Here is a 19,614-nt window from a genome sequence, read left to right as displayed (position 1 = left end):
AAACACTTTGCAAATCTGTTACTTTAGGGGTCAGCAGCCTACAGGAGGGAAGGAACAGCACATGGGCATTTTATGAATGGCACAAAGTAAAGACAGAAGTGTGAGCCCTGGTGATTTGAGACAAGTGTCCTTGACAGGCAGTGGCTCCCGGCTTCAGAAGTCTGGACACTGGAGGGGCTGTTGTGTCGTGTCCTGTGAGGGAAGATGCTATCATCAGGTAGCCAGGAGCCTCACGCCACTGTGAGCAGCTGCGTGTTCTAACTTGCATGACACTGCTGTGCACACACAGAACTACTACACTAGGATACAGTCCAGTGTCAAGTAGTATTGCAAACCCCAGGAATTACAAAATCAGAAGTCAGACCCCCTCCCCAGTCCAATATTATCCTAATTATGGGACTGAAAAGCAAACAATGGCTTTCTGGGTCTTCTAGTATTCCAGCCATTGAGGGGTATACTTCAGTAGCATTTCTAACCTTGTCACTACACACATGGAAACTTACTTTTTAAAAAATTATTTATTTAATATATTTAATTTCTCAAAAGACTGCAGAACACTGGGTTGCTATGAAAGCAGCACCTGTCAAGACTGGCATCGTAACTTTACAACTAACTTCATACAATACTGTCAACGTGTGACAACACTGCTCTGTGGAGCAGTGGTATCATGACCTCTTCCTTGCCTGCTCCCAAGACCTGCATCAGGAAGCAAACAACGCCCAGCAAATGGGAAACAGAGCAAAGATACACCACAGCCCTTCCAGATCTAGGGAGAAAATGGTTGCCTTTTCACAGGGCCACACAATATTCTGAGAACACTTATAGATTAGTAAGGGTCTTGCATTCAAGGTATGATAAACCCAATACTCTTGTTTAATCCCTCTAATGATTTTCCATTGGTATTTGTAACCCTTTGAAAATTTCACTTCTGTGCTCTTTGTACCCAAATAAAAATTTTAAGTGTTTTGCTGTTTTCTCCATTTATACTCCTTCAGAGTAACTGTGTGATTTATACTAACTCCTACTCCTACAAGATAATAGGTTTGCCAAGTCCCATGACGTGGAACTGAAGCGGGCTATCTTTTAGAAAAACACGTACTTCGGAGTAGAACAAGAGGTGCATGCACAGGTACGGGGGAAAACGTTGCCCCAAAAACATCAACCCTGGCAGCCAGAGTTACCACATCAGCACTACACATCCCAGCAGCTCTGGCCGCACCAGGCTGCCTGGCAGCGGCAGATGATCTGGCATAACACGCTCCAAGCATGAAAAGAAGGTAAACATCTAGCACCCATGAAATGCTTTAGCTCTTATCTAGTCTGATTACAGTAGGACTGGCATGTGTCAGGAGAGAATGAAGGAGGGACGGGGACAAGGGGGAGGAGCCGGTGGGGAGGCCGCTCCTAGCCCTTCCCACAGCCTGTGGTGCGCGACATGGCTGCCGCTCCCGGCAGGCACCGCGGCCCGTACCTCCGCGGGGCACGGGGCGCCACCAGGCCCGTCAGGCGGGCGGCCACAAGATGGCGCTCGGCAGAGCAGCGCCGCGCCGCGGCCGCCTGCCGTGTCAGCTCCTGTAGCTGGCACGGCAGTTGTTTCAGTTAATTTGTTGTTTTTATAAAGTGTTCTGGGCTCATTATAAATAGCACTAGATCCAGGGCAGTTGTATTGCGCTGGATTGAATGAATTTAAAGATGCATGCTTATTTACTTAGGATATAACTTAGGATTCCATATAAATACTTCTTCACATATTAAGTGTATTATGACAGTCTGGGATCTATGTTGTCCACACTCCCAAAATCTTTGTGTTAAAATGACATTTTTTGTGGAGCAAATTTGCAACACATGAGCCGAAGTGATACTTGAATTCACTGTTTCAGCCATGGTGGCTTTTTAATCTCCCTCTCATATGCCAGCAAAAGCAAACACAGCTCTATGTGAGCGGTGGTTTCACCTCTAAAAGAGACTCTTGAGAATGCCCCAGAACCTGTTCCCAGCCCCGGTGCCTCGGCGAGGGGCTGCGTAGTGCTTACTGTCCAAGCCGGAGGCTGCCTGCCCGAGGAGTCGCCTGGTGCAGCCCTGCCAGGCATCTCCCGCTTTCATGCCAAAGCTTTGGCCCTGCCTGAGGCACACTGGGCCCTTGAACGACCTCCGGCTCAGGGTGGGCTGTTGGTGCACACCTTGCCCCGCTCTCATCTGTGCTGGCCGAGCCGAGCTAAGTCAAGCCAAGCCAAGCGGCGTCTCCCTTCCCTGGGCTGGGTGAGGGTCAGTGGCAGGCAGCAGCACCGAACGCAACCCGCTGCAGGCCTCCATCACCACCACGGCTGGCTCCACACCAGCCTCTTCATGGGAGCGAATTAGGATATGTGCTGCTCCTGCCTCCACTGGCAGCTGAGCCCTTCTCCCCACCTGTGTGGGCCCAAATCCCCCGGAAAGGGCAAGTGAGAACATGCAGTGACTGAAGTGAAGAGAGCGATTCACCATTCCCCAGGCTCCTGTTCCTGGCTGTGTTCATCTCCTTGGGGTGCTCATGTGGTTTTGAACACCTTGTGGAGAGGAACAGGCCACTTCAGTCTTCTCTGACCCTCCCATGTGCCAGTGCCGTCCTTTCCAAGGCATGAAGCGTAACCTTGGAGCAGAGGTTGTAATCTTTTTTCCATTCCTCTGCTTCCCCCAGCCTCAAGCTGTGCCTGCCCTGAGGTGTGCCTGCACCCCTCCCAGCTCCCTCATCTTCCCACCTCACTGCCAGTCCTCCATGTTTTCCCAGGGGAGGAGTGAAAGGAAGCACCACACAGTCCCGTGTGGGATGTCTGCGCGTGCGCGTGTGAGACTAGCAGCTGCTGCAGTGGGGGTCAGAGCAAACGGGAGCGGTGGTGGGATGGGTGAAGGAAGAGTCAGAGCTGCAATGCTGGAAACAAGAACAAAAGCCCTGTGGTGGGTGAGCGCTGTGAACAGCACTGCGAGGCACGAATGGCACAACAGTGCGAGAGAGACAAGAAGCAGTCAGAGCAGCCAGGGCACTTTGCTTCCCCCAAACCCTCACCCCTAGCTCCCCACACGCACTCACTTGAAAACGCAATCCCAACAACGGTTTCCACAATCGCCTCCAAATTGTTTCTGAATGCCCCAAGGTTCAGCCTACGAGTCCTGTTCCTCAGCGAGGAGAATGGCTGAGGTGTGAGTGGTACAGATGCAGTGAAAGCTCTACCATGCAGCCAGTCGCCATTTTGACCAGAAGAAGCATTACTAAAGCTGCAGAAGCAGTGAAGGAGAAAAGCTGCACCGGAGTACTGGAAGGCTTCAAGAAGTTTATTGGGGGGGAGGGGGGAAGTTTGGGCATGGAATACTGCAATACTTTATTAAGGTGGAGTAAAGATTGATTAGTGGTCATGCCCTTCCAAAATATGCGGCACCTAGACATGAACTGTGAAAAGCAAGAATTGCACTATTGAGCACCAGCTCAGTGGAGACTGCATCTGCCAGGCTGATCCTAAAGCCGTGCACACCCATGTCCTAGGAACTCCCTGGAAATGGAGGCCGTGGGCACTGCTGAATAAAGAGTAACACTCACACTTTGCATAGGCAAGGCTTGAGAGTGGGTCACACAGTCTGATGAGGGCTGGCCCATCTGGCCTATTATCACAGACCAAAGTAGTGATATTCCCTCCTCGTTCCCTGCTCCTGGATGGAGTGCTAACTGTTACCACCCTTCACCCTTTCCCCTAGGGTCCTTTTCTGAGAGCTAGTTTACACCACAAAGAATTTTCCAGTATAGCTGTAATTACTAAAACCATGGGGTCAGTGCAATTTATTCCAGTGTCATTTTTGCCAGTATTGTTAAACCTTTGCTTCAAATGACAGAAACTGTTTTAGAAAAAGAAATTTTTCATTACTCACTGTTTATTCCACCTTCGTTCAGCCTGATCTTTTCACACTCCTCCCTGACAAAACTATTTGGCAAACAGATTTAGCCTGGACTTCTCCTGAAACTCTCCCTGCACTCTCCCCTTATTAAATTCTGTCATACGTGGTACCACAAAGCTGACAGTTGCCAGGGCCAGTTGCGTGCCCTTTCTCCGGCAGCACCAACAAAATTGATTGGTTTAGGAATCATTCAGGGGAGTGCTTTGCTGTGAATACTAAAATCCTAAGCAGTTTAGTGTGGATGTATCTGTACTAACAAAATAGTATTTTCTGCTAGTAGAATAAAACCGTCTCCCACCACTGGCATAAAATATTATTGGTAAAAATACAGTTTTACTGGTACAACTGCGTCTCTACCTGAGGCTTCTGTCGACACAGCTATGCCTGTCAGGGCTGGCATCTCTTTACAGCTATGCTAGTAGATGTCAGTCGTGTAAATGTGATCTTGGTCTCTCAGAACACACGTTCACCTCTTTTCAGCTCACAGTGACAACTCCATCCCACAACTGCATTCAGTACAGTTACTCTTAAGACAGTAAATGCAAATGAAGATGCAAATACATGTTGTAATTCAAATCAGTGAAACAACATCCTATTCTGCCATTCTTTCCTTACAGCTACTTAATGCAGATTCATAAAATTTAAGGTCAGAAGATACCTTTAGGTCATAGAACCTGAAGTATAACACAGGTCAAGCAATTTTATGTAATTAACCCTCATGATTCACAGATGAGCAAGCACCTTCTAGAACCCATTTTTAAGTCAAAGATACCCAGTGAAGAAGTCACCATTTTCCTTACTAGCTTATAACTTTTGCCTCACATTACTGAATCCAGAGCCATAATAAGATGTTTTGACCCCTGTGACGCCCTCTTCTGTGCGAGTACCTCTCCTTGGAGTTCCTCCTCTCTCTGATCCTTTCCTTGATCATTCTTTGACTCCTTCTAGCTGCATTCTTCAAGATAACACTGTAATCTGTTTTCCAGCAGCAGACCTGCCATCACCCTTCCAGCGCAGCATAAACCATCAGGTTGATGCACTAAGACGTATCCCCCCCCCCCATCTTCTGGTGTCCTCTGCCGGGAGTGGGAGAACACCCTTGTGACAGAATCGTGCTCAGTGGGTACTGTCAGCAATGTGAGCAGGGTTGAAATACCATCAGCTGGGTGGAGTATTTTTTTATTTTACATTTTCTGGCGGCCAAGTGTTTATACTGCACTGATCTCCATGCTCTGCAAAGGTAAAAAGCATGCCTGGGCAATAACAACTCTGCATTTGTTAGGTCTGGGGATATTTCACATATAGAAATCTTAGTAAGTTTATTCCAAAATACAGAGAGTAAGGGTTTTGACTGATGTATAGTTGTAGGTACAAAGGTACACTTCTTATTAAATTCATATTATTAAAGCCCTTACAAGAGAATCAGCCAAGCAGAAGATGACAAGCTTAAAAGAGATACCATTGTGATTACAGAAAGACAAGAAAAACAAACAAAATTCCTCCTTGCTTTCATTCTTTCTATCCCATAAAGTGTTTAGGAGTAGCTGGGTTTAACTATTCCTACCTGCACTGAAGTAATCAATAAAGGAACACCTTGTATAGAGAAGTGTGCATTTTCTGCAGTTATAGCTAAACAGAACAGATTTGAACAAATTCCTAAGGATCCACTTTCATTATTAAAGAAGAGTCTGAATTTTTAGCTCTGCAGATAACCAGATGAATAGCCTGTAACTCGATTTTTATTAACATCCAGTTGTCTGTCACATACCTCAAAGTCCAAGTGTCCCTATGTATAGTGTTCCTGAGTACTTGACATCAGACAGCTGGCAATTTTCTCAATATGATGTATAACAAGTGACTTTATTGGGGTAATTTAGGACAGACCCTGTAGAACATGCAAAAGAGTTCTTGGCTGGGAGCTGTTTCTCCAAATCTATCTGAGAAATGGCTTGCAATCTTACTCATCTTCACAGGTGTTTGATGCCATTGATTTACAATTTTATATTGCAATTCTAACAGGTTAGCTGAAATAGAGCATACACGTATGAAGGACATTATTGAGTCCAATATCTCCAGCTCAAGAGAATGAGATAGTTCCCTTTCCCATTTAATCATAAATGTTTCTTTAGTGGGCAATAAAGAAAAAGCAGTGGCTTTATACAATCACCCCACAATGTTCTGAGATTCATTGCTAAGGAATAAGATTTGCTCAGATAAAAAGGATTCTCTAATACAAGTAGATTTAGCATCAGACTGAATAAAGGAACTCCTGAACTGAAAGTAAAGAAGAAAAAAGGGAAGTCTAGCATGTTCCACCTTTGTTGTATTTCTAAGTGAAACGTGAATTTGGTTTTACTGAAGGTTGAGATAAATATTCCAAATAATTGAAATCAGTTGTTTCTGCAGTCTTTTGAGAAAATAGGAGCAAAATACACAATATACTTATGAAAAGAGGCAGATTACTTTTAAAGCTGGTATGGACAGGAATAGAGAGCTTGGGTTCAGGTCTGGACTATAAAACCTGCAGTTTTCACACCTGCCAACTCATGATCCCTCTATTTTCAAAACCTACCTAGAAAGTCAGTTCCCCTTAGCTGAGTAATGAGCTGGATTTATACATCTGTAACAGAACCCACCATACTCAAGAGGCTTGCATAGTGCTTTTAATGATTCCCTTTCCTGCCCAAGTAAAGTTAGTAATAAGTCTTTTTAAACAGGATGAAGCAATGAATGGGGTGAAGTTCACAATAGTAAACTTCAAAACAGACATAAAATAGAGACCACCTAATTAATTTATACTGAACCAACCAAATTAATCAGCAGTGCTCTTCAAATACATGACTCCATTGAGCTGTGCAAATAAGATCCCTGTATAAAAATGATATGTATTGAAATTAAATCGGCAAAGTGTTTAGTACTGGCCTCACTTTGCTCCTGCTGAACTTTAATTCTCCTGTCACAAGGTACTTTGAAAATTCTCATTCAGTGGGACGAGCCCTTCAGTGAAGAGCAACAAGGACAAGATGATTTTGTCGATTTTAAATTTCATGGCCTTTCAAAGAACGAGTGCAGTCCCTGATTTCTAGCTGGTGAGAATCACCATGGATAGCGGTTCCCAAATTAGGCTCGTTTCTTCTTGGACATATGCATAGTATGTTTACACCCAGCACAGAATGGTGTGGCAATTTAAATTTAAATGTGGTTAAATGAAAACCACATTTGTCCAATCCTCTGGATGAGAAGACAACAGCTGTAACACAGCAAAAAGATATGCACACATTTCATTTTTTCTATGAAGTCTGCTGAAAAGACAAAATCAAGATTAGAAAAATCTTAATAGCATTTGTATATTACTTTTTAAAAAAGAGAGAGAACCTGGTATTTTTCTGTTCACTTACAATTTTCCTAAAATCCACCAAGAGAGATTAAATATTAGGGATGGTTTGTTTGGAATGAAAAACAAATAGCAAAAAATTAATTAGCGTACAAAGCAAGCCTATTGTCAGTCCCTGAGTCTTTGCTGCCTCTGACTATAGCATCTGGATTTGTTAATGCAGATGACTCACATTGTTAAGTCTTTGTTAAATAACTAGATAATATTTTGGATTAATAAAATGGTCGCTCTAATTTTAATAACATTTCTTTTTAAATTTAAGCAAGAAGAAACAGATGTTTTAAACAGACCAATCCTCACCACATGGTAGCCGCTCAAGTCTGTCACTGAGTTTCATGGCTTAACAGGAGCAAGGACTACATGAATTAGTAAGCATTTCCAGGATCAGGCCCGAGACTAGTAATATAATGAGATTTTTTTTGGAACTGTATATCTTGAAGTAGTGTACAACCAGGATATAAAAAAAACCCCTTCCCTTAGGTTAGTTTAGCTCTTAGCTTAGCTGAAGCAGGGAGCCAGCCATGCAGGATGATTTTCTTGAGAAATACTTTGCCCTTGTAACGAGGATTTGATTGTGGCTTTGACAATCAGACATGTCGTGGCAGAGAGGATGTGAAAGTGAAGCACCCAAATGGCAGTTGGTGGGGACGTCCTGTTTGCTGAGGACAGGAGCAAGCTCAACACGTCCGTGGGGACCATGTGTGTAACCGACAGCTACTGCACCCCTCAGGAGCGCAGCGTTCTCCTGTGCCAGCTACCTGGGAACAAAGCCATGGCTGCCCCTTCTCCAGATGGTGTGTGGAGCATCTTCATCCAAGTTAACCTCTCCCTGAAAATCTAGAGATCGCAGGCATTTCAGCTGCCTCCTCACACACTTAGGCAAGAGTCGCTAGCTCACTTTTGCAGCTTAGAGGCTCCGTTGAGCCACTGTATGAGCAAAGAGGATGGACCAGCAGTCGTAATACAAGCCTGGGACCCTGGAGACGTACATACAGTTCACCATATGCTTCACAAGTATACGTCCCCACGATGCAGTAATAGTAAAATGAATAAAAAATGGTAAACCCTATACCCTGGAGCTTTTACTACTCTAGGCCAGACATAAAAAAAAAAAAAAAGATGAACTGTCTTCACTGACATGTAACTGTCTCTACATCAACATGACCAAAATCTAGGGCCTAAATGGATGGACTCACTCAGTACATAAGAAGTTGTACTTATTGAAGAGGTTACTGCCACCTACCAATTGTTTATTGTCCCTCTGCTGGAGTCCGCTCTCTCCTCAGATCTGTTGGCTCACTTTATCCTAATCTTATTTAGGCAAATGGGTCTGAGCTAATGCAGATAGTTTCTATAGTAAGTCTGGTAACCTGGCTCATTTAATCTGCAAAGGGTTGGGGAACACACATACAAGCAACTGTACCAGCAGATGTTAGGAGCATTAATACCTGGCAGGGGTGATGCCGACAAAAAATGGAGATGGTAACTTTTTTCACTGGCTCAGCTGGGCTTTGGAGGTGAGCACCTGTTTATCACCTTAGGACATACGTTTCTTTTGGCAGTAGTGCTGGCTAAACAGGTCATACTCATCTCCCCCTGCCTCCAAACCTCCTCTTCGGTCAAACAGTAAGAAGTGGGTAACGGCCTCGTGTGCTCTGCCCCTTCTCTTCCCCCTTCCTGTTGTGCCAGCACTACTGGTCGGGCCGTTGGGTGAGTCAGTGCAAGGATCTGGATAAAAATATGTTTTCTTTCTCCCCCCTCTTCGGTTACTGGCATACCATGCAGCTGCGCAGACCATTGCATCAGCACCCCCAAGGTCCGCGGCAGGTGGTTACGGCAGTCACCTGGAGCTGCTGGAGCTGGCACTGCAGCTGAAAAGAAATGTTCATGCAGCCACGGCATTCCTCCCTTGTGCCTCATTTCCTTGACAGTGAAGTGGGAGTAACTGGACTTTTCAGTTTACAGGAGTCCTTAAAGGATAAATATATCAAAGCAACAGCTCTCAGACTAGGAAGTTGCCCCCTTGGGAAAGCACAGCATGTACCAGGTTGAGATGGAGAAGGCTCAGGAAAATTTCATCTGGCCTCTCCCCCCTCTCTCCTCCCTCATCCTCTTCCAGCCTTTGCAGTTCCTTCCTCTCTTCCCTGAGAGCATTCACTCTGTGTCCCCTACGTAGAGGGATCGAAGGAAATTGGCACTGTGGTGAACTTTGTTGGAACTTGGAGGGTAGGATTCGTTTGGAGAGAAAGCAACAGTATGAGCGATACTTAAGAGTGATGCAGTATGACTATACCTCAGGAGGCTAAAGCAGCTGCAAGAATTTGGGGTTACCCAGAGAGCGAACGTGCATGTACGTGTAAAAGGGTGGGGAATGAAGATAAGGTGGGGGAAGGAGGGAATTACAAACTATTACAGCAAAGGAGAAAGGTGGGGCTCTGGCTAAAAGATTCAGAGCTGCTGCATTAGAGATTGTGAATGGTCAAATACTACAGAAAAGGGTCAGAAATAGAGTGCATCAGGCAAAATCGTAATTTTGTCACCCTTGCAAATATTCAGAATTGCATATACGTTGTAGCCATAGAAAAGAAATTCAGTTTGCAAAGGAAAAATATTGTGCCACCTCCTATTAAAATCCATGCATTTCTGGCTGTACATAAAAATATCCTACAGGCAAATTACTTTTCTTGGTGAAGACATGGAGGCCACAATAATCTGTTCCTAGAAACAGCAGTGGATAAATACTGCAGGCTATAGGTAATATTTGCATTGTGATATATAAAATGTGTAACTATACTGTAGAAAAAGTTCAGGAAAGAAAGCTAGGGCTTTTTTTCCCTTGGAAGATCCAGCGTGTTTACAGCTGAAGTACTGATCTCATTTATTTTATGAGTGTGAAAGCTGTGTATTGTCAGTTTGTTTGTTTCTTCGATGTATCAGTCAACCCTGCATGCTACAACTGAAGATAGAAAGGACCTCCAACCAACATGTAGCTAACAGCAAACATTTCTTTTGGTTCCCATGTGTTCCTTGCACACCAGCAAAGAAAAGATTTGTAAAAGGCAGGAGAATGGGAAAGAAACATTCGCAGAGAACTCTATGATTACTGTTGTACTGAACCTCATTTAAGTTTTCTAATTTATAAATGAAGAGGACCATAAATTTTTAATTCAAAGGAAGGCTGGCCTTTTCCTAAATTTCTCAAAAATGCAATGATGTTCTCAAACAACGACATAGAATCCAGAAATATTAGTGTAATTCATTTTAAAGGCTCAGATTTCACCAGTGGGTAAACCCAGAAATCAACAACCCCTCCTCTTACTGCCAAGTGGAAGATTTTGTTTTGATTTAGAAAATTGGTTGGGCTGCTATCTCACCAAAGTACAGACTCAAGGGCTGTTTTTCCTAGAGGCCTCAGTCCACAGAAGCACTTAATCAGGGCTTAACTTTAAGGAAGTGAGTGATCTTATTGACTTCAATGGATGATTCGCATTTGTAAAATCGAGGTATTCAAACATTCTATTCAAGTGGTCTAAATCCAGCAAGGAAAAAATTTGCTAATGTTGCATTTCCATAATAAAATCGTGTATGGCATTCTTGAGATGGAGATGGTGATGTTTTGAAGTCCTTTTGTTTACACATCGCCAGAAGAAATTGATTAAATTGCCCAGGATTAGTGGCTGCTAAAGAATGGATTTTAATTAAATGGTAGAATGTGTTGCTCTCTACATGTTTTAGGCCACAGTCTGGTGGCATAAACCGTGTTTTTTCGAAGTTCATTACGACCAGATAAAGTAAAATTATTACACTTACCTACAGGCTTTACACCTGACAGATTCTGGCTTATCAGCTGGATATCTACTGCAAGAGTTTACATATTACATTTGTGACTGAAATGTAAATATTATGTAATAAAGAAAATACTACTATGTTATATTTATAAGTTGACTGCATAAGGGTTCTTTTAAAAGCAAAATCCCATTACTATCGCTCCAAATACCAAGCTAAAGCATAAAGCTAAAGCTCTGAGCTGGCTGCTTACTTTTCTGTGATCTGATTTATGCCTTATTGAAATCAATTAAAAGATTTGCACTGACTTCAGAATGATTTCAATTGGATGTTTAACTAGTAAAACAAGTGATAATTTAATAAAAGCCCACATACTTCTCTCTTTTTTCCTCATTAAATCTAATGCCAATCTAAAAGAAGGAAATTGAGAATTACAGTAAATTTGACAACTGTTTCATCGAACTGCACAGTGGATTTAAACATAAAGCACAACAAGAACCCAACAAAAAGGGTTTTTTTGTACACAAGGATTTTTCAGACTCTTGTGGGTACCCAAGTCAGATGCAACAGGCTCTTGAACCTCTGACTGGATTTTTACTTCACAAAAAAATTTAAAGATTTCTCCCAATACCTGTAAAATAACACCTCGGAGCTATTACAATATTGGTTTGCTTTCTATCTCTCTCTTTAGTGTTACTTTGTGTGATTTAAAAGCTACTGCTCTGACCAAATGGAAGGATGGCTGCCGTACTGCTGGGAAAGGCACCTCACTTCCATGGGATCGAGCTACAGACGAGCGGCCTAGGGGGTCTGTACGGACGTTGTAGCCAATGGAATAAACAAATTACTAACAGTAACTTCAGAAAATAATGTTGTTTGTCCTGGAAAGAGATCCCAGAGCACCAGAGTTTATAATTCATCAAAAAAAAAAAAAAAATCAAGAGAAAGAAACCATGCTTGGACAACATTGGTTTATAGAAAATAATTAAATTGAAGAAACAATGCAAATGGAAGTAAAGTTGAAACTGCGCACTTGCGATATCAAATATCAATGCAATCATTTTGCAGCAGATAATATGCATGGCAATTAGAGCTTTTTTACATTATATTATAATAAATTCATAATTCATGCATACAATGAGAGCTTTTGGAAAGGAGCGTTTGAATTTAACAAACACTACCACTCATCATCTGAGCAAAGATGGCAAAAGGAATTTCAACATTATTTGCGATCTAAAAAATTGAACCATCGTTGTTGCTTTGTGTTATGCTTCCCTTGCACAGACTGCAGTGCCTTCTGTCTGCTTTAGGGTGTGGCATCTGCCATTGGGGAGGAAAAACTGGCATGTGTTGCCTTTTATAGCAGACTGATTTCATTGTGCTGAGGGCCTCTATTTTATAGCCTCTTAGTTCCAATCTTGTAGCCGAGTTGCTGAAACAAATGGGAGGGAAAGGAGTTAGTATAAACTCTTCAGTTTAAAGCCTCATCCTTTTTTTTCTTTCCCGGGGAAAACATTTCAAAGTAAATCTGTGTTAAACTTTGTGGGTTATTTTCCTGATCAGGAGGAGTTGCGGAGCTTGTCAGGAAGTATTGTGATCCGCAGCCGAGGCGCTATCAGTACATCTTATCAGATTTTTGACATACATATTTTTGCTTAAATTTAAGTGTCTTAAAGTATAAATACGTAATTGATTTTATATTTTATTTTAGAGTACACATGTAAATAAATACACGCAAGGAGACATCTATATTTATATTTGCATATGAAAGACTTCAAAAAATCAACTTATGTGGTTTAATGTGTATAATTAGTGTGCATTTGAATATAGAAAACAAGAAAATCCAGGAGAAAATGTCAAAAAGGCTCACTAACAAAGATGTAGTATTCTCTTGGCAAAAGCTGATGAATGATTTGGCATGAATTCATCTTACAGTTCTGTTATTCTCTCTCCTACAAAGATGATATACCCCTTTCTAGCAGTTTGCATAGAATTGCAATTTGTTGTTGTTACAGACTGTAATGACCCTTGGGTATGCACCTGATTCCCCCCACTAGAATTACTCACCATTTTTTTTCCCACTCTATGTTTTCCTCCATATAACATTTTTGCACTTGCAAAGAGTACCAAAAAAAAAAAAAAAAAAGAGAGAGAGAAAGAGAGAGAGAAAGAGAAAAATACAATTGTAACAGAAGTATTAGCAAGGTGTACTTGACGAGCATGGAGACTTTGAAAACTAGCTCCATAATGGAAATCAGAATATTTCTGACTTTTCAGACAGAACTAAAATTAATAGACACTGGAATCACACTGTTCGTGCATTTATCAATAATCTTTGCATGTAATTCAACATTATAGCATGAAGCTTCTGCTCTTTAATGTTTTCACAGTGGATTCAAAAAAGCCTACCTACTCATGACAGCATCTTTCTTGATGTGCTGCGTTTTGTCTCTACCGTTATTATTGAATCTCCTATTTATCAATTTTGAAATTTGAAAACGTGCTTACCTTTAACAGAGTGCGTATTCATTTAAGACAGCGTGGTTTAGACCCTCACTATATTGAAAATGTTCGCCAATATCCCAGTTTGCTATATTCATGGCCAAGTATTTGATCTCCCAAATGCTTTTATTAGTTGAACATAGTGTGTGACTATTACCTTTTCTTATACTAGGGTATCATTTGTATTAAGCTAGTTACAAAAAAACCTTGAAACCGTTCTGAAAGACGGTTCAAAAATGTAGGTCATCGCCGGCAGCTTTCCATTTGGAGCAAGAGTTATTCGCATTACATATTTTGGTTTTTGTGTTACTATGTTTTCGCGAGTGTCTTGTGTGTACTGGAAATTACACTGTTTGGGGAAAAAATCAGGAGACCGAAAATGCCTCACTCTCTGTGATCAAGTCCTGTTGATCTACAAATAAGTACACAGAACATACCGAAAACAGCCCTATATATAAAAGCATCATCAGTGCAAATGACCGTTAGGATTTGGAGACAGCTGGACAATGTGGACAACTGCAAAGATGCTACCGCTGCAGAATTTTAGGCTGAATTTTATAACCTCCTGCATGCACAGTATAAATCTTCGGGGGCGGGGGGGGGGGGAAGGGAAAAAAAAAAAAAGAAAAAAAAAGAAGAAAGAAGTCGTCTTCTTTTTCCGTGACATAGCAAACGTTTCCCTGCCCTCGGACTACAACCAGACGCCTTTTGAGCACGACTCGCGGGGCTGGGGGGCAGCGCGCGGTCCCCGAGAGTTTGACCGATCCCTCTGCTCCACCACATCTGGACACGGGGCACCGCGCTGGCGGCTGCCCCCCTCGCCTCCCTCCGGGGCAGCGCCGCCGGCGGCACCCCCGGCCTCGCAGCGCCGGGGCCAGCCCCGGACACCCCCCACCCCCCCCCCGCCCCCCCGCGGCGTTAGGCGGCCCGGGGCGCCCGCCTCGACCCTTCTCCTCGGAGCAACCCTCCCTCCCCCCCCCGGCCCCGCCTGAGTTCGGCGCCTGGCCGCCTCCCCCGCGGAGCCCGGAGGGTGCCCCGCACCGGCCGCGACCCTCGGCTCGCACAACGCGCGGGACCCGACTCCAAGCAGGGGCACCCGAGGGGGCCGCCCCCCCCCCGCCCCCCAGCCCGCCGCGCTGCTGCCAGCGGCGGGGAGCGGGAGCCGGGGCCGCGTGGAGTCCAGTCCGCGTTTTGCGAGTGCGCGGGAGCGATCGGGGCGGAGGGGGCGATGGCTGCCGGCGCTGGCTCGCTCGTTCGCTCATGCCATGCTGGGCCAGCGCGGCTCCGGCAGACGTGTGTTTACCCATATCCGGGTTAGAGAGGAAAGGAGGAAAAAAAAAAAAAAAAAAAAAGTTTCATTTAAACCTGAACAAAAAACTTTCAACATGAAATCACACAGCAGGAACAGGCACAGACCGTAAGGCGTTCTTACCATTTCTAATCTCAATCACGGACTCGGGGAGGGAAATTTCTGTAATTTGGTGCGTGCGGAGCGGTCCGCAGGGGATACTCTTGCCTCAGTCAAGTCCCTTCCCCGGCCGCTTCTCTTTCTGCCCCTCTCCTCTCCCTCCCCCCACCGCTGCTCGCCCCCCTTTTTTGAGGGTGGGGGTCGAATTTTTTTCTCTTTTTCAATTTTTTTTTTTTTTTTTTTTTTTTGGTAGTTAACTATTATCAGCACCAATTTCTCCGGACTCGCAATGTTGCGATGATCATGGCCGCGCAAGTCGCAGCGGCTCCGGCGGGTGCGAACAACAGCAAGGGCAAAGCCCCGAGCCTGCCGGGCGGCCTGGGCCCGGAGCGGGGCGCGGGGGGGGCCGGGGCCGCCGCCGCGGGGGCTCCCGGGCCGGGTCCCGCGCTGGGGGTCGGAGAGGGGAGTCCGGCCGGCGGCAGTAGCAGCAGCAGCAGCGTGAATAATGTAGATCACCATCTCCTCCACCACCACAGCGAGCCGCTGAACATGGCCAATAACGCGGCTCCCGCCGCTGCCGCCGGTAGCAACAACAACGCCAGCGGCGGCGGCGGCTCCTCCTCGGAGCCGGCTCTGAAGGAAGGTGGAAGCTCCTCAGCGTTATCTTCATCTTCTTCGTCTTCTTCCTCCTCCTCCTCCTCCTCCTCCAACCCGGGCTCGGCCATGGAGACGGGGCTGCTCCCCAACCACAAGCTGAAGAGCGTCGGAGGCGATCACCCCGCCGCGCCGCCCCACCACCACCATGCCCACCACCCGCATCACCATGCCCACCACCACCATGCCCACCACCCGCACCACCACCACCATGCACTACAGCAGCAGCTAAATCAATTCCCGCCGCCGCCGCCGCAGCAGCCGCCGCCTCAGCACCATCCCGTGCAGAATAACAACAGCAGCCTCGGCGGCGGCGGCGGCGGCGGCAGCGGCAGCAACAACAACGGCGGTGGCGGTGGCGGCGCTGCTCAGCCCAGTGCAGACATGGAGCAGCAGCAACATGGAGGAAAAGACAGTGTTTTGGGCGCTCAGGCCGAGCCCCCCCAGCAGCCGCAGCAAATGCTGAATAAAGGCGCCGACGAGGAGGAGATGCCCGGCAAGATGGGCGAGCCCATCGGCGGCCGCTACGATCACCCCGGCTTGGGACCCCTGGGCGGACAGCAGCAGCCCCAGCAGCCGCCCCCGAGCGCTGGGAGCGGCGGCGGCGGCCTCGGCGGCGGCGGCGGCGGCGGCGGCGGCGGGAGCGGGGGAGGCGGCGGCGGCCCCTCCGCGGTGGGTGTCTCGGAGTTCAATAGCTATTATGGCAACGCTGCCCCTGCCCCTGCCAGCAGCGCTACGGCGAGCCGCGCCGGGCCTTGCTTTGATCAACATGGCGGACAACAAAGCCCCGGGATGGGGATAATGCACCCCACGGCGGCCCCCAACAGCATGGACCCCCTGCAAAACTCCCACGAAGGTTACCCCAACAGCCAGTACAACCACTACCCGGGCTACGGCCGCGGCCCCGGCGGCGGCGGCGGCGCGGGCGGCGGCGGCGGCGCGGGAGCCGTGGCGGCGGCGGCGGCGGCGGCGGCGGCCGCCGGGGCAGGCGGCGGCGGCTACGGGGGCTCCGCGGCGGGCTACGGGGTGCTGAGCTCGCCGCGGCAGCCGGGCGGCGGCATGATGATGGGCCCCGGCGGCGGGGCCGGCCTCGGCAAGGCTGCTGCCGGCGCGGCGGCGGCGGCCGGCGGCTTCGCGCGGTTCTCCGGCCAGAACCAGCACCCGTCCGGGGCCACCCCTACCTTGAACCAGCTGCTCACGTCCCCCAGCCCCATGATGCGGAGCTACGGCAGCAGCTACCCCGACTACAGCAGCCCCAGCGCCCCGCCGCCGCCGCAGCCCCAGCCCCAGGCAGCGGCGGCCGCCCCGGGCAGCCAGCAGGCAGCGGCGGGCATGGGCATGGGCAAGGACATGGGCGCCCAGTACGGAGCGGCGAACCCGGCCTGGGCAGCGGCACAACAAAGGAATCACCCGGCGATGAGCCCTGGGAACAGCGGGCAGGCCATCAGCAGGACCCAGGTAACCCCCCGCGCTCGATTCGTGAGGGCTCCCCGCCTCCGTGCCAGTCGTGTCGGGGTCTTAGTTGCTTGATAATTCACTTTTTTCCCCTGCCCTCCCCCCCCCCCCCATTTCCCCCCATTTTTCTTTTTTTTTTTTTTTTTTTTTTTTTCTTTTTCCTCCGGGCCAGTTCTGCTCCTCGCTGCCGCCGTAGCGAGGGTGAGCAGCGCACAATGCGCGGCCCCGCTGGGGCTGGAGGCATCGGAGCGCGGCTTTCGCTGCCGAAATTAGGTTGTTCTCAGGCCCAATTAATATTTTTTTTCCCCTCCACTTTGAAACAGCGACGGAGAGGCGCAGGGCCCGGAGGACAGGCAGCTTGGGACGGGGGCGGGGGGGTGGATTTTGTAAGCGGAGTGTCGGCCCCGGGGTTCTCCCGGGGGATAACGTCCATTATATTTCACGGGGCTGTTTTGTGTTTTTTTTTTTTCTTTTTTTTTCCCCCTCTTCCTTTCTCTTTTTAACCTGTTAATTTTTTTTGGAGCAGAACCGAGTTGCGCCGTTGCACGCTCTTAGCAAATTAGTTTGTCACTGATGGAGTTACCGCAGTGGGGTCCGCGGAACGCGGCCGGGCTCCTTGTTCTGTGGGAAGAGCGCGCGTGTGTCCGCGTGCGTGTGTCCGCGTGCGCGCGTGTGCCCGCGCCTCAGTCCGCGCGGCGCGGGCCGGAGCGCGTGGGGCGCCTCGGTCCGGTGACCTTAAGGGGGACTTGCCCACCCGCCGCAGCGCGCGTGGCTGCGCGCGCGCATAGCTACGTTTCTCTCCCCAAACACACGCGGAAATCCAAATCGGGGGAGGGGGGGGGGGGGATATCAAATACCGGGAAAAAAACCACCAAACCAAACCAAAACGAAAAGAAGTCCATGGTGGGATCAAAGGGGCGCGGGCACCGTTCGGGCCGCCGCCCCCACCCGCACCCCCCCTGCCCCAGCCCGGTAACTCCGCCGATCGATCGATCGATAGATGGGCGCGATGGTGGCGGGGCGGCGGGCCGTGGCGCGGCGCCTTTCCGGGGCGGGCGCGGCGGTGCGGTGCGGTGCGGAGAGCCGCCGGGCGGCCGGTCCCGAGGAGCGGCCGGGTCTCCTCCGCCAGGTTCGGAATTTGAATTGTGGAGGTAAACTGGCTGCAACCGTCTCCAGACAGCTGCCTCCGAGTTGACATCTAATCTGCCATCTGATTGGCTCCCCGCTCGCCATTGGGCACCTCGCGCCGCTGATGTAAATAGAAGTGCTGAGCGGCGCAGTCACAGAAACCCCCGCCACAAATAACACCCGGCAGTCGCGCCGGCGGGGCGAGGTGGCGCGGGCGGGCGGGCAAGGCAGCAGGCAGGCAGGCAGGCAGGCGGGCAAGGCGGGCGCACACGCACGCACGCACGGCCCCTGCATCGGCACGAACCGTGCCGGCCACCGGCGCGGGGGGAAGAGCCAGGGGCATCTCCCCCCCCCACCCCCCCTTCAGCGTGGTTACATGGAGCCGTTTTCCTGGGCATCGATTTATTTACATTTTTCTCTTTTTTTTAGATATTTTAATTCTGTTATGCTAATTGGAGGCGGTGGGGAAGCATCTTGTAATAACAGTGCTTGGACGAGGATTCGGGATTGCAAGTCGCGCTCGTGACTCTAAAAACATTTTGTAACGTTGCAGCTTATGGATATTATGCAAGGGATCACATTTTTTGTTTAAAAAAAAAAGAGATTTAATACAAATACTAATTTCTTCACATTTCTATTAGCTTGATACCTAACCTGTGCATGCCTCTTAAAAGGATCTTGTTTGCATGTAGCTGCTGCAGGCGAGAAAACGCCGTGTATGGTACAAAGAAGGGAAAAAGGAGCCGCTCTGTCAGAGGTTGCATTTGTTTCATCTCTGCAGCGAATCCAGATATTCGGGGGGAAAATGTGCTTTTGCGTTTGAATTGTGGTTAGAATACTTCAAGAAGCATCGGGAGTTGTTGATCTTATTTTTCTGCACAAGTGTGAGATTAGGCTTGAATTCTCAGTAAGAAAGTGAATTGTGTTAAACGGGGTAGTGCGTTAGAATTTTATGGGTTTCTTTTCCCTCCAACAAGACCTTTCTATTAAGAACTGTTAAATCGTTTAATAGCTTTTGACAATGAGGACTGGCAAGAACAAATGCAGGTATATGCTTTTGGGGGTCCTCAAATGGCTGGATCTTTCCACAAAGTAATGAACAGAACCTGGAGAAAACATCGCTTAACATAGTGAACGGTGTATTAATACTGAGAAAATGATAATACAAACCCTGGATGGGCTGGCTGTGTGTGTCTGCTTCCAACAGACCACTCATATGATGTTTTTTTTTACTTTTTATTCCATTTCCTCTCTATTTCTTCCAGGGAAATAAGATTTTTTTTTTTGTGAGTGTTAATTTTTACCTTTTTTTCATTTGCACTGGTAAAAGGGTCACTGGAAGCCATAAGGTAACGAGGCCTCA

General features: G+C 47.7%; 1 protein-coding gene across 5 annotated transcripts in view; it reads left to right on the top strand.

Moving 5' to 3' along the window:
• The first annotated feature begins 15,449 nt into the window (after positions 1–15,449).
• Positions 15,450–19,614, top strand: part of ARID1B (AT-rich interaction domain 1B) — a 337,362-nt gene continuing 333,197 nt past the window's right edge. For all 5 annotated transcript variants that reach the window (XM_049801069.1, XM_049801067.1, XM_049801065.1 and 2 more), the window contains exon 1: positions 15,450–17,126. In XM_049801069.1, coding sequence (XP_049657026.1) covers positions 15,564–17,126 — 1,563 coding nt within the window. In that variant the 5' untranslated portion in view covers positions 15,450–15,563. The remainder of the gene's footprint in view (positions 17,127–19,614) is intronic.

Source organism: Accipiter gentilis, chromosome 5 (genome assembly GCF_929443795.1).
Source record: "Accipiter gentilis chromosome 5, bAccGen1.1, whole genome shotgun sequence".
NCBI lineage: Eukaryota > Metazoa > Chordata > Aves > Accipitriformes > Accipitridae > Astur > Astur gentilis.
This window is presented reverse-complemented; position numbering and strand designations above follow the sequence as displayed.